At 42.0% G+C, this 13023-nt stretch overlaps 1 protein-coding gene across 11 annotated transcripts in view; it reads left to right on the top strand.

Moving 5' to 3' along the window:
* The window catches only part of mapk10 (mitogen-activated protein kinase 10), a 106906-nt gene that overhangs the window by 78525 nt on the left and 15358 nt on the right, over positions 1-13023 (top strand). For 8 of the 11 annotated variants that reach the window (XM_029692404.1, XM_029692401.1, XM_029692409.1 and 5 more), the window contains 2 exons: positions 1216-1340; positions 2663-2689. In XM_029692404.1, the coding sequence (XP_029548264.1) occupies positions 1216-1340; positions 2663-2689 (152 nt within the window). The remainder of the gene's footprint in view (positions 1-1215; positions 1341-2662; positions 2690-13023) is intronic. The other 3 variants (XM_029692402.1, XM_029692406.1, XM_029692407.1) reach the window with 1 other exon arrangement.

Below are 13023 nucleotides of genomic sequence, written 5' to 3'. Positions count from 1 at the left end.
GGATGGTGGGAGGGATGGGATGGAGGGATGGATGGATGGATGGATGGAGGGAGGGAGGGAGGGATGGAGGGATGGATGGAGGGGCTGTGGGAGGGATGGATGGATGGATGTAGGGAGGGAGGGAGGGAGGGAGGGATGGAGGGGCTGTGGGAGGGATGGAGGGGTGGATGGGGGGCTGTGGGAGGGATGGTGGGAGGGTTGGGGGGTTGTGGGAGGGATGGTGGGAGGGATGGGGGTGGTGGGAGGGATGGGGGTGTAGGGAGGGATGGGGTGGTGAGAGGGATGGGGGTGTAGGGAGGGATGGGGGTGTAGGGAGGGATGGGGTGGGGTGGTGGGAGGGATGGGGTGTAGGGAGGGATGGGGGTGTAGGGAGGGATGGGGTGGTGGGAGGGATGGTGGGTTAAGAGTTTGGTATTGCAGAACTGAACAGTTCATATTAGTACAAGAGCAGGAAGCACAGATGGATTAATCATGGTCATGTTTTTTTATTTTGTGAATTTGCATCTGAAGAAATATTAAATTTGTAATTTAAGGCTAATACAAATGGTTGTAAGAGTATTGTAATTCATAACCTTGAGAAACAAGTAGGTTACTAGCAAGCTCTCTTCTCTCTTCTGACAAAGAGATTGAATGTCTGTGTGTTGAACCATAATATTCCCTGAGTGTTAAGCCTTGACTGTGGTGCTATGGAAACAGAGGAGGGAAAATCTTAAAGGAACAGTAAACTATTGCCTCACATGGAGAAGATATGAGACAAAGTAGTGCACTACAGATGGGATAGAGTGCCGTTTTGGATGCACATAATGTTTGATAGACAGTGTTTTATTGCTGATTGAGTTTCTCCCTTCTCCTATTCTATCCATTTACTCTGACCCCACTCTCTCTGTTTCCTCTCTCCTTCCTTGACTCTGACCCCACTCTCTCTGTTTCCTCTCTCCTTCATTGACTCTGACGCTTCTCTCTCTCTCTCTGCTTCTCTCTGTTTCCTCTCTCCTTCCTTGACTCTGACGCTTCTCTCTCTCTCTCTGCTTCTCTCTGTTTCCTCTCTCCTTGCTTGACTCTGACGCTTCTCTCTCTCTCTCTGCTTCTCTCTGTTTCCTCTCTCCTTCCTTGACTCTGACGCTTCTCTCTCTCTCTCTGCTTCTCTCTGTTTCCTCTCTCCTTGCTTGACTCTGACGCTTCTCTCTCTCTCTCTGCTTCTCTCTGTCTCCACAGCCAGCCAGGCCAGAGACCTGTTGTGTAAGATGTTGATTATTGATCCAGCCAAGCGGATACAAGTGGATGAAGCCTTACAGCACCCCTACATCAACGTTTGGTACGACCCAGCCGAGGTGGAGGCGGTGAGTAGGAGGAGTCTGTAGCTAGAACTCTCTGGCAGCCTTATCACTTAGTAGCCCTAGGTCAATCCTATAGCTTGGTACTTGTTTAGTTTGGGCTGTTTTCATCTGCCTTGTGTTTGTATTAGTGATGAGTAGATATATTATTTTTATGTTAAATTCCCCTCTCATAATGGTTACCATAGGAACCATCCAGAGAAACATTTATGTTGTTGTTGTTTAGTTTGCGTCCCCTGCTTTTTCTTCATGGTTTGACCTTTTATGGCTATCCCTTTACCCACCACAGCTTATCTGACATTCCGTAGTCATGGAGACATGTACGCATGTTACTGACTATCATGTACTGTAGAGACATCCCAGTGGGTTATTATACCCATAGAAATATATACTATGGTTTCTTTTTCTATGGTTTTACCTGCTGGAATGTGCTTGATTCCTCAAATAGAGCACAGATTTTTTTTTTTTAAAACACAGTCTCACTGCTCACTGCTTTGGGAGAATACAGTATAGTTCATTCTCATCCAGGAGCTGTGTGATAAGGATAGTTAGTACTGTATCATATAGCAGGCGTTTCTTAAGCTGCGCTGGTTATGTACTGAAGTATAGGCATTCCCCTTTTTAAAGACCTTCATCACTGTGGGATAATAGTGAGTTTGGGAAAAAGCCATTTGCAGCCCGTCTCTTACTTTACTTGATGAAGACTTTAGATGCAATTCACACCAAGTAGGCCTATCTGCCTATGCATAATGTAATACAGTGTGACATGGCCTTCTCTGAACCCAGTGAAGCAGACAGAACTGGGGCGCTGAATGAAAAGGTAACCGCTCTGTTAGCCTAGAACCCAAACTGATACAATCTCTTCCCAATAGTGAAATGTAATATATTAGTTTGGATTTCAACATACGACTTTATATGAAAGAGGTGTTCAAATATAGAGTATCAATGACTCTCAACAAGATCAATTAAGTAGATTTTAATCAAGTTTATTTTATTTTGTTATTTGCAATAAATCACACACCTTCATTATAATATCTATGTTTAACAGTTGGAATATGCATTTTGAAGTATATTATTATATGATATTGTGTAATATGTAATATTTCATTTGTAGCATGTCTCGTTCTTTTGTGAAAACATACATTTTACTTAATCAAAGCAAAAAATGACCAAGAAGTGACATCTTACTGTTATATGATGATGGGATATTCTATATTGTTGTATAGATGTGATATATAGATTATATTGGCCATCAATGGCATTATATTCTCACTGAAACCAATGTACTGTTTTCTCCCCTCTTTATTGTTCATTTCATGCTGATGAAGGCCAGGGATCTCGTCCAAATATCAATGGTAAATAAAAAATGACTTACATCAAGATAAATATATCTCCTATACAGCATATACAGCATTACAAACATGATATGACCAGATATGACCACATATGACCAGATATGGCTTTACAAAACTGTACTACATGTATTTGGGGGCAGGTAGTCAAAACCCCATCTTCAGAACTTTTTTCACTGACCAAAATTGAGAAATGTGTCATATATACTCTTAGAAATAAAAGTGCTACCTAGAACCATAAAGGGTTCTTCGGCTGTCCCTGTAGGAGAATAACACGTTTGGTTCTAGGAGTGTATAGAATGGAGAGCATTACAAACATGATATGACCAGATATTACCAAAATTGCACTATCCTAAGAAACCCTCATACCTCAGACAAGAAAATATATCATGTTGTCAATCAACAATGACAAGCCACCTGGGTCTGACAACTTGGATGGAAAATTACTTAGGATGATAGTGGACGATAATGCCACTCCTTTGCTATCTCTTCAATCTAAGCCTACAGAAAAGTGTGTGCCCTGGAGGGAAGCCAAAGTCATTCCACTACACAAGAATAGCAAAGCACCCTTTACTGGCTCAAACAGCCAACCAATCAGCCTGTTACCAACCCTTAGTAAATATTTAGAAAAAATGGTGTTTGACAAGATACAATGCTATTTCACAGTAAACAAATTCACAACAGACTTTAGCATGCTTATAGGGAAGGGCACTCAACATGTACGACACTTACAGAAATGACTGATGATTGGCTGAGAGAAATTGATAGTAAGAAGATTGTGGAAGCTGTTTTGTTAGACTTCAGTGCAGCTTTTGACATTATCAATCGTAATCTGCTGCTGGAAAAAGAAATGTGTTATGGCTTCACATCCCCTGTTATATTGTGGATTACCTGTCTAACAGGACAAAGAGGGTGTTCTTTAATGGAAGCATCTCCAACATAATCCAGGTAGAGTCAGGTATTCCCCAGGGCAGCTGGCTAGGCCCCTTATTTCTTTTCAATCTTTACTAATCATACTGCCACTGGCTTTGAGTAAAGCCACCGTGTCTATGTATGCTGATGACTCAACACTATACACGTCGGCTACCACAGCAAGTGAAATCACTGCAATACTTAAACAAAGAGCTGCAGTCAGTTTTAGAATGGGTGGCAAGAAAACTAGTCCTTAATATTTCAAAACAAAAAGCATTATATTTGCTGCGACAAATCATTCACTAATCCCTAAACCTCAACTAAATCTTGTAATGAATAATGTGGAAATTCAGCAAGTTGAGGAGACTAAACTTGGAGTAACCCTGGATTGTAAACTGTTGTGGTCATAACATATTGATGTAACGGTAGCTAAGAGAGAAGCTAAGGGAGAAGTCTGTCTGTAATAAAGATCTGCTCTGCTTTATTGACATTGCTATCAACAGAACAAGTCCTACAGGCCCTAGTTTTGTCGCACCTGGACTACTGCCCTGTTATATGGTCAAGTGCCACAAAGAGGGACATAGGCAAATTCCAGTTGGCCCAGAACAGTGTAGCACGGCTGGCCCTTAAATTTACACAGAGAACTAACATCAATGACATGCATGCCCATCTCTCCTGGCTCAAAGTAGTGGAGCGATTGACTGCGTCAGTACTTGTCTTTGTGGGAGGTATTGACATGTTGAAAGCACCGAGCTATCTGTTTAAACGACTAGCACACAGCTTGGACACCCATGCATACCCCACAAGACATGCCACCAGAGGTCTCTTCACGGTCCCCAAGTCCAGAACAGACTATGGGAGGTGCACAGTGCTACATAGAGCCATGACTACATGGAACTCTATTCCACATTAAGTAACTCATGCAAGCAGTAAAATAAAAACAGATAAAACTACACCTTATGGAACAGTGCGGATTGTGGGGAGACAGACACAAACACGTATACGCGCACGCATGCTAACATGCACTCTACACACATGTACATTAATATTGTTATATTGCTGTATTATGGATTTTGTATTGGAGATATGTTGTGGTAGATAGTGTGTAGTAATGTGTGATGTACTGTTTTATTTTTTATGTAATTGCCTTAATCCTGTATGGACCCCAGGAAGTGTAGCAGCAGCTAATGGTGATCTGTAATAAACAGAAAAATACAGAATACTAACTCAATGCAGAGAAGAATGTGGCAGGATGTCTGTGTGCTGTGCATGTCTGTGTGGCTTTCTCCTCACTAACAGGAAGCAATATACCGTCTGGCTGCATCTATGAATACGGGAGCCATTTTTCACTGTAGAAGTAGTCGTTAATGTGTTCATGAAACTGCAAGAAAACCGTGCTGTAGCCTACTGTACTCTGTCATATCTAGACAGAACGTCTATGCTATCTTATTACAATCTTAAAATGTATGAAAAACCTATAGATTTGATAAATGGGTTCGTAACACCACCTAAATATCCTCTGTGTTGTAGACATATGATAACATCTGGGCAGTAGTCCTGTACAGTACACATGCAGCATGTACAGTACCTCGAGATTCGGCTGAACCTTTTCTCAGGCTCACCCTTTCACTTTGATTGATTGATACTCTGCTGAACAACTACCTACCGGTCTCGTGACAAATACTGAGTCCTTGGAAGCAGCCTGTAATGTTGTAGTCCAGTAGTGTACGTATGCATTGACCTCTTTATTAACCCACTTCCAAGGTCACATCATGAATGTGATTTATATGAAGTCTCGTCAAAAATCTTCATCATGTTTGACAGACGGATAGGGAAGGAGACAATAGAGATAGAGTTGAGGGCAGTTGGAGGAGTACTGAGGAGATACAAATGATTGACAGGCGTCAGTCAGTCAGTTGATGTCTGCAGCACTGGTAGGCTGACATACAACACAGTCAGATGTCCTATACTATACTCCTGTCCTATACTATTCTCCTGTCATCTATACCTGTCATATACAGTGCATTTGGAAAGTATTCAGAACCCTTGACTTTTTCCCAAAAATGTTACGTTACTGTCACTCCTGCTCCTCCCCTCCGGCGTTTGACGTCGCCGGTATACTAACCACCGGTCCCGGCAACCATCATTACGCACACCTGGCAACCATCATTACGCGTACCTGCGCTTCATCATGAGGCACACCTGGACTCCATTACCTCACTTATTACCTCCCCTATATCTGGCACTCCCTTAGATCCCCAGTCAGTAGACGCCTCTGCTATGTTGTCTCGTTCCATGTTTGTTGTTTTATTAAACGTACCACCTGCACCTGCTTCTCGACTCTCAGTGACAGCCTTATTCTAAAATGGATTAAATAAATAAAAATCCTCATCAATCTACACACAATACCCCATAATGGCATCACAATACCCCATAATGGCATCACAATACCCCATAATGACATCACAATACCCCATTATGACATCACAATACCCCATAATGACAAAGCGAAAACAGGTTTTTAGACATTTTTGCACATTTATTAAAAATAAAAAACAGAAATACCTTATTTACATTAGTATTCAGACACTTTGCTATGAGACTGGAAATTGAGCTCAGGTGCATCCTGTTTACATTGATCATCCTTGAGATGTTTCTACAACTTGGTTGGAGTCCACCTGTAGTAAATTAAATTGATTGGACAGTATTTGGAAAGGTACACACCTGTCTATATAAGGTCCCACAGTTGACAGTGCACGTTGGAGGAAAAACCAAGCCATGAGGTTGAAGTAATTGTCCGTAGAGCTCCGAAACAGGATTGTGTCAAGGTACAGTTATGGGGAAGGGTACCAAAAATGTTCTGCAGCATTGAAGGTCCCCAAGATCACAGTGGCCTCCATCATCCTTAAATGGAAGAAGTTTGGAACCACCAAGACTCTTCCTAGAGCTGGCTGCCTGACCAACTGAGCAATCGGGGGAGAAGCTCTTGGTCAGGGAGGTGACTCTGCCAGAGCTCCAGAGTTCCTTTGTGGAGATGGGAGAACCTCCCAGAAGGACAACCATCTCCGCAGCACTCCATCAATCAGGCCTTTATGGTAGAGTGGCCAGACAGAAGCCACTCCTCAGGAAAAGGCACATGAAAGCCCGCTTGGAGTTTGCCAAAAGGCACCTAAAGGATTCTCAGACAATAAGAAACATGATTCTCTGGTCTGATGAAACTACGATTGAACTCTTTGGCCTGAATGCCAAGTGGCACGCCTGGAGGAAACCTGGCACCGTCCCTACGGTGAAGCATGGTGGTGGCAGCATCATGCTGGGGGGATATTTTTCAGGAGCAGAGACTGTGAGACTAGTCAGGATCGATGGAAAGATGAATAGAGCAAAGTACAGAGAGATGCTTGATGAAAACCTGCTCCAGAGTGCTCAGGACCTCAGACTGGGGTGAAGGTTCACCTTCCCACAGGACAACGACCCTAAGGACACAGCCAAGACAACGCAGGAGTGGCTTCAGAACAAGTCTCTGAATGTCCTTGAGTGACCCAGCCAGAGCCCGGACTTGAACCAGATCGAACATCTCTGGAGAAACCTGAAAATAGCTGTGCAGCGATGCTCCCCATCCAACCTGACAGAGCTTGAGAGGATCTGCAGAGAAGAATGGGAGAAACTCCCCAAATACAGGTGTGCCAAGCTTGTAGCATCATACTCAAGAAGACTCAATGCTGTAATCGCTGCCAAAGTACTGAGTAAAGGGTCTGAATACTTATGTAAATATGATATTTCAGTTGTTTTATTTTTTATTGAAAAAAAAAGCAAAAATGTCTAAAAACCTCTTTTTGCTTTGTCATTATGGGATATTGTGTGTAGATTGATGAGCAAAAAATAACTATTTTATCAATTTCAGAATAAGGCTGTAATGTAACAAAATGTGGAAAAAGTCTAGGGGTCTGAATATTTTCCGAATGCACTGGACTATACTCCTGTCCTATACTATACTCCCATTCTATACTATACTCCTGTCATCTGCATCCGTCCTATACTCATGTCCTATACTATACTCCCGTTCTATACTATACTCACGTTCTATACTATACTCCTGCCCTATACTATACTCCCATTCTATACTATACTCCCATTCTATACTATACTATACTCCTGTCCTATACTATATTCCTGTCCTATACTATACTCCTGTCCTATACTATACTCCCGTTCTATACTATACTCCCGTTCTATACTATACTCCTGTCCTATACTATACTCCCATTCTATACTATACTCCTGTCCTATACTATACTATACTCCTGTCCTATACTATACTCCCATTCTATACTATACTCCTGTCCTATACTATACTCCTGTCCTATACTATACTCATGTCCTATACTATACTCATGTCCTATACTATACTCCTGCCCTATACTATACTCCCGTTCTATTCTATACTCCTGTTCTATACTATACTCCCGTTCTATACTATACTCCTGTCCTATACTATACTCCCATTCTATACTATACTCCTGTCATCTGCATCCGTCCTATACTCCTGTTCTATACTATACTCCTGTCATCTGCATCCGTCCTATACTCATGTCCTATACTATACTCCCGTTCTATACTATACTCCTGTCATCTGCATCCGTTCTATACTCATGTCCTATACTATACTCCCGTTCTATACTATACTCCCGTTCTATACTATACTCCTGTCCTATACTATAATCCTGTCCTATACTATACTCCTGCCCTATACTACAGTCCCGTTCTATTCTATACTCCTGTTCTATACTATACTCCTGTCCTATACTATATTCCTATCCTATACTATACTCCTGCCCTATACTATACTCCCGTTCTATTCTATACTCCTGTTCTATACTATACTCCCGTTCTATACTATACTCCTGTCCTATACTATACTCCTGTCCTATACTATACTCATGTCCTATACAATACTCCTGTCCTATACTATGCTCCCGTTCTATACTATACTCCTGCCCTATACTATACTCCTGCCCTATACTATACTCCCGTTCTATACTATACTCCTGTCCTATACTATACTCATGTCCTATACTATACTCCTGTCCTATACTATACTCCCGTTCTATACTATACTCCTGTCATCTGCATCTGTCCTATACTCATGTCCTATACTATACTCCTGTCATCTGCATCCGTCCTATACTCATGTCCTATACTATACTTCCGTTCTATACTATACTCCTGTCCTATACTATACTCCTGTTCTATACTATACTCCTGTCCTATACTATACTCCCGTTCTATACTATACTCCTGTCCTATGCTATACTCCTGTCCTATGCTATACTCCTGTCCTATACTATTCTCCTGTCCTATGCTATACTCCTGTCCTATACTATACTCCCGTTCTATACTATACTCCTGTCATCTGCATCCGTCCTATACTCATGTCCTATACTATACTCCCGTTCTATACTATACTCCCGTTCTATACTATACTCATGTCCTATACTATACTCCTGTCCTATACTATACTCCTGCCCTATACTATAGTCCCGTTCTATTCTATACTCCCGTTCTATACTATACTCCTGTCCTATACTATATTCCTGTCCTATACTATACTCCCGTTCTATACTATATTCCTGTCCTATACTATACTCCTGCCCTATACTATACTCCCGTTCTATTCTATACTCCTGTTCTATACTATACTCCCGTTCTATACTATACTCCTGTCCTATACTATACTCCTGTCCTATACTATACTCCCGTTCTATACTATACTCCTGTCCTATACTATACTCCTGCCCTATACTATACTCCCGTTCTATACTATACTCCTGTCCTATACTATACTCATGTCCTATACTATACTCCTGTCCTATACTATACTCCCGTTCTATACTATACTCCCGTTCTATACTATACTCCTGTCCTATACTATACTCCCGTCCTATACTATACTCCCGTTCTATACTATACTCCTGTCATCTGCATCCGTCCTATACTCATGTCCTATACTATACTCCTGTCATCTGCATCCATCCTATACTCATGTCCTATACTATACTCCCGTTCTATACTATACTCCTGTCCTATACTATACTCCTGTTCTATACTATACTCCTGTCCTATGCTATACTCCTGTCCTATACTATTCTCCTGTCCTATGCTATACTCCTGTCCTATACTATACTCCCATTCTATACTATACTCACGTTCTATACTATACTCCTGTCCTATGCTATACTCCTGTCCTATGCTATACTCCTGTCCTATACTATTCTCCTGTCCTATACTATCCTCCTGTCCTATACTATTCTCCTGTCCTATGCTATACTCCTGTCCTATGCTATACTCCTGTCCTATGCTCCTGTTCTATATTATATACTCCTGTCCTATACTCCTGTTCTATACTATTCTCCTGTCCTATCCTCCTGTCCTATGCTATACTCCTGTCCTATACTATACTCCTGTCCTATGCTCCTGTCCTATACTATTCTCCTGTCCCGGACAGGAAGACCACACAACCCACTCATGTGACGCACCCCTCCTAGGGATGGCATGGAAGAGCACCAGTAAGCCAGCCGACTCAGCCCCTGTAATAGGGTTTGAGGCAGAGAATCCCAGTGGAGAGAGGGGAACCGGCCAGGCAGAGACAGCAAGGGTGGTTAGTTGCTCCATTGCCTTTCCGTACACCTTCACACTGGGCCAGACTACACTCAATCATAGGACCTAATGAAGAGATGAGTCTTCAATAAAGACTTAAAGGTTGAGACCGAGTCTGCGTCTCTCACATGGATAGGCAGACCATTCCATAAAAATGGAGCTCTTTAGGAGAAAGCCCTGCCTCCAGCTGTTTGCTTAGAAATTCTAGGGACAATAAGGAGGCCTGCGTCTTGTGACCGTAGCGTACTTCTAGGTATGTACGGCAGGACCAAATCGGAAAGATAGGTAGGAGCAAGCCCATGTATTGCTTTGTAGGTTAGTAGTAAAACCTTGAAATCAGCCCTTGCCTTACAGGAAGCCAGTGTAGAGAGGCTAGCACTGGAGTAATATGATCAAATTTTTTGGTTCTAGTCAAGATTAGCACTAACTGAAGTTTATTTATTGCTTTATCTGGGTAGCCGGAAAGTAGAGCATTGCAGTAGTCTAACCTAGAAGTTACAAAAGCATGGATCCATTTTTCTGCATAATTTTTGGACAGAAAGTTTCTGATTTTTGCAATGTTACGTAGATGGAAAAAAGCTGTCCTTGAAACAGTCTTGATATGTTCGTCAAAAGAGAGATCAGGGTCCAGAGTAACGCCAAGGTCCTTCACAGTTTTATTTGAGACGACTGTACAACCATCAAGATTAATTGTCAGATTCAACAGAAGATCTCTTTGTTTCTTGGGACCTAGAACTAGCATCTCCTTTTTGTCCGAGTTTAAAAGTAGAACATTTGCCACCATCCACTTCCTTATGTCTGAAACACAGGCTTCCAGGGAGGGCAATTTTGGGGCTTCACCATGTTTCATCGACATGTACAGGTGTGTGTCGTCCGCATAGCAGTGAAAGTAAACATTATGTTTCCAAATGACATCACCAAGAGGTAAAATATATAGTGAAAACAATAGTGGTCCTAAAACGGAGCCTTGAGGAACACCGAAATTTACAGTTGATTTGTCAGGAGAAACCATCCACAGAGACAAACTGATATCTTCCCGACAGATAAGATCTAAACCAGGCCAGAACTTGTCCGTGTAGACCAATTTGGGTTTCCAATCTCTCCGAAAGAATGTGGTGAACGATGGTATCAAAAGCAGCACTAAGGTCTAGGAGCACGAGGACAGACGCAGAGCCTCTGTCTGACGCCATTAAAAGGTCATTTACCACCTTCACAAGTGCAGTCTCAGTGCTACGATGGGGTCTAAAACCAGACTGAAGCGTTTCGTATACATTGTTTGTCTTCAGGACTGGTAGTGAGTTGCTGCGCAACATCTTTTTCTAAACTTTTTGAGAGGAACGGGAGATTCGACATAGGCCGATAGTTTTTTATATTTTCTGGGTCAAGATTTGGCTTTTTCAAGAGAGGCTTTATTACTGCCACTTTTAGTGAGTTTGGGACACATCCGGTGGATAGAGAGACATTTATTATGTTCAACATAGGAGGGCCAAGCACAGGAAGCAGCTCTTTCAGTAGTTTAGTTGGAATAGGGTCCAGTATGCAGGTTGAAGTTTTAGAGGCCATGATTATTTTCATTAATGTGTCAAGAGATTTAGTATTAAAAAACTTGAGTGTCTCCCTTGATCCTAGGTCCTGGCAGAGTTGTGCAGACTGAGGACAACTGAGCTTTGGAGGAATACGCATATTTAAAGAGGAGTCCGTAATTTGGTTTCTAATGATCATGATCTTTTCCTCAAAGAAGTTCATGAATGTGTCACTGCTGAAGTGAGTCATCCTCTCTTGGGGAATGCTGCTTTTTTAGTTAGCTTTGCAACAGTATCAAAAATACATTTGGGATTGTTCTTATACTCCTCAATTAAGTTGGAAAAATAGGATGATCGAGCAGCAGTGAGGGCTCTTCGATACTGTACGGTACTGTCTTTCCAAGCTAGTCAGTAGACTTCCAGTTTGGTGTAGCGCCGTTTCCGTTCCAATTTTCTGGAAGCTTGCTTCAGAGCTCGGGTATTTTCTGTATACCAGGGAGCTAGTTTCATATGGCAAATGTTTTTAGTTTTTAGGGGTGCGACTGCATCTAGGGTATTGCGCAAGGTTAAATTCAGTTCCTCAGTTAGGTGGTTAACTGATTTTTGTACTCTGACGTCCATGGGTAGGTGGAGCGAGTCTGGAAGGGCATCTAGGAATCTTGGGTTGTCCGAGAATTTATAGCATGACTTTTGATGCTCCTTGGTTGGGGTCTGAGCAGATTATTTGTTGCGATTGCAAATGTAATAAAATGGTGGTCTCATAGTCCAGCATCATGAGGAAAAACATTAAGATCCACAACATTTATTCCACGGGACAAAACTAGGTCCAGAGTATGACTGTGGCAGTGAGTAGGTCCGGAGACATGTTGGACAAAACCCACTGAGTCAATGATGGCTCCGAAAGCCTTTTGGAGTGGGTCTGTGGACTTTTCCATGTGAATATTAAAGTCACCAAAAATTTGAATATTGTCTGCCATGACTACAAGGTCCGATAGGAATTCAGGGAACTCAGTGAGGAACGCTGTATATGGCCCAGGAGGCCTGTAAACAGGAGCTATAAAAAGTGATTGAGTAGGCTGCATAGATTTCATGACTAGAATCTCCTGTCCTATGCTATACTTATGGCCTATACTCATGGCCTATACTCCTGTCCTATACTATAATCCTGTCCTATGCTATACTCCTGTCCTATTCAATACTAATGTCATATGCTATACTCCTTTCCTATACTATACTAATGTCATATAC

Source organism: Salmo trutta, chromosome 15 (assembly GCF_901001165.1).
Source record: "Salmo trutta chromosome 15, fSalTru1.1, whole genome shotgun sequence".
NCBI lineage: Eukaryota > Metazoa > Chordata > Actinopteri > Salmoniformes > Salmonidae > Salmo > Salmo trutta.
Note: the sequence above shows the minus strand (reverse complement) of the source record. Positions and strands in the feature narration are given on the sequence as shown.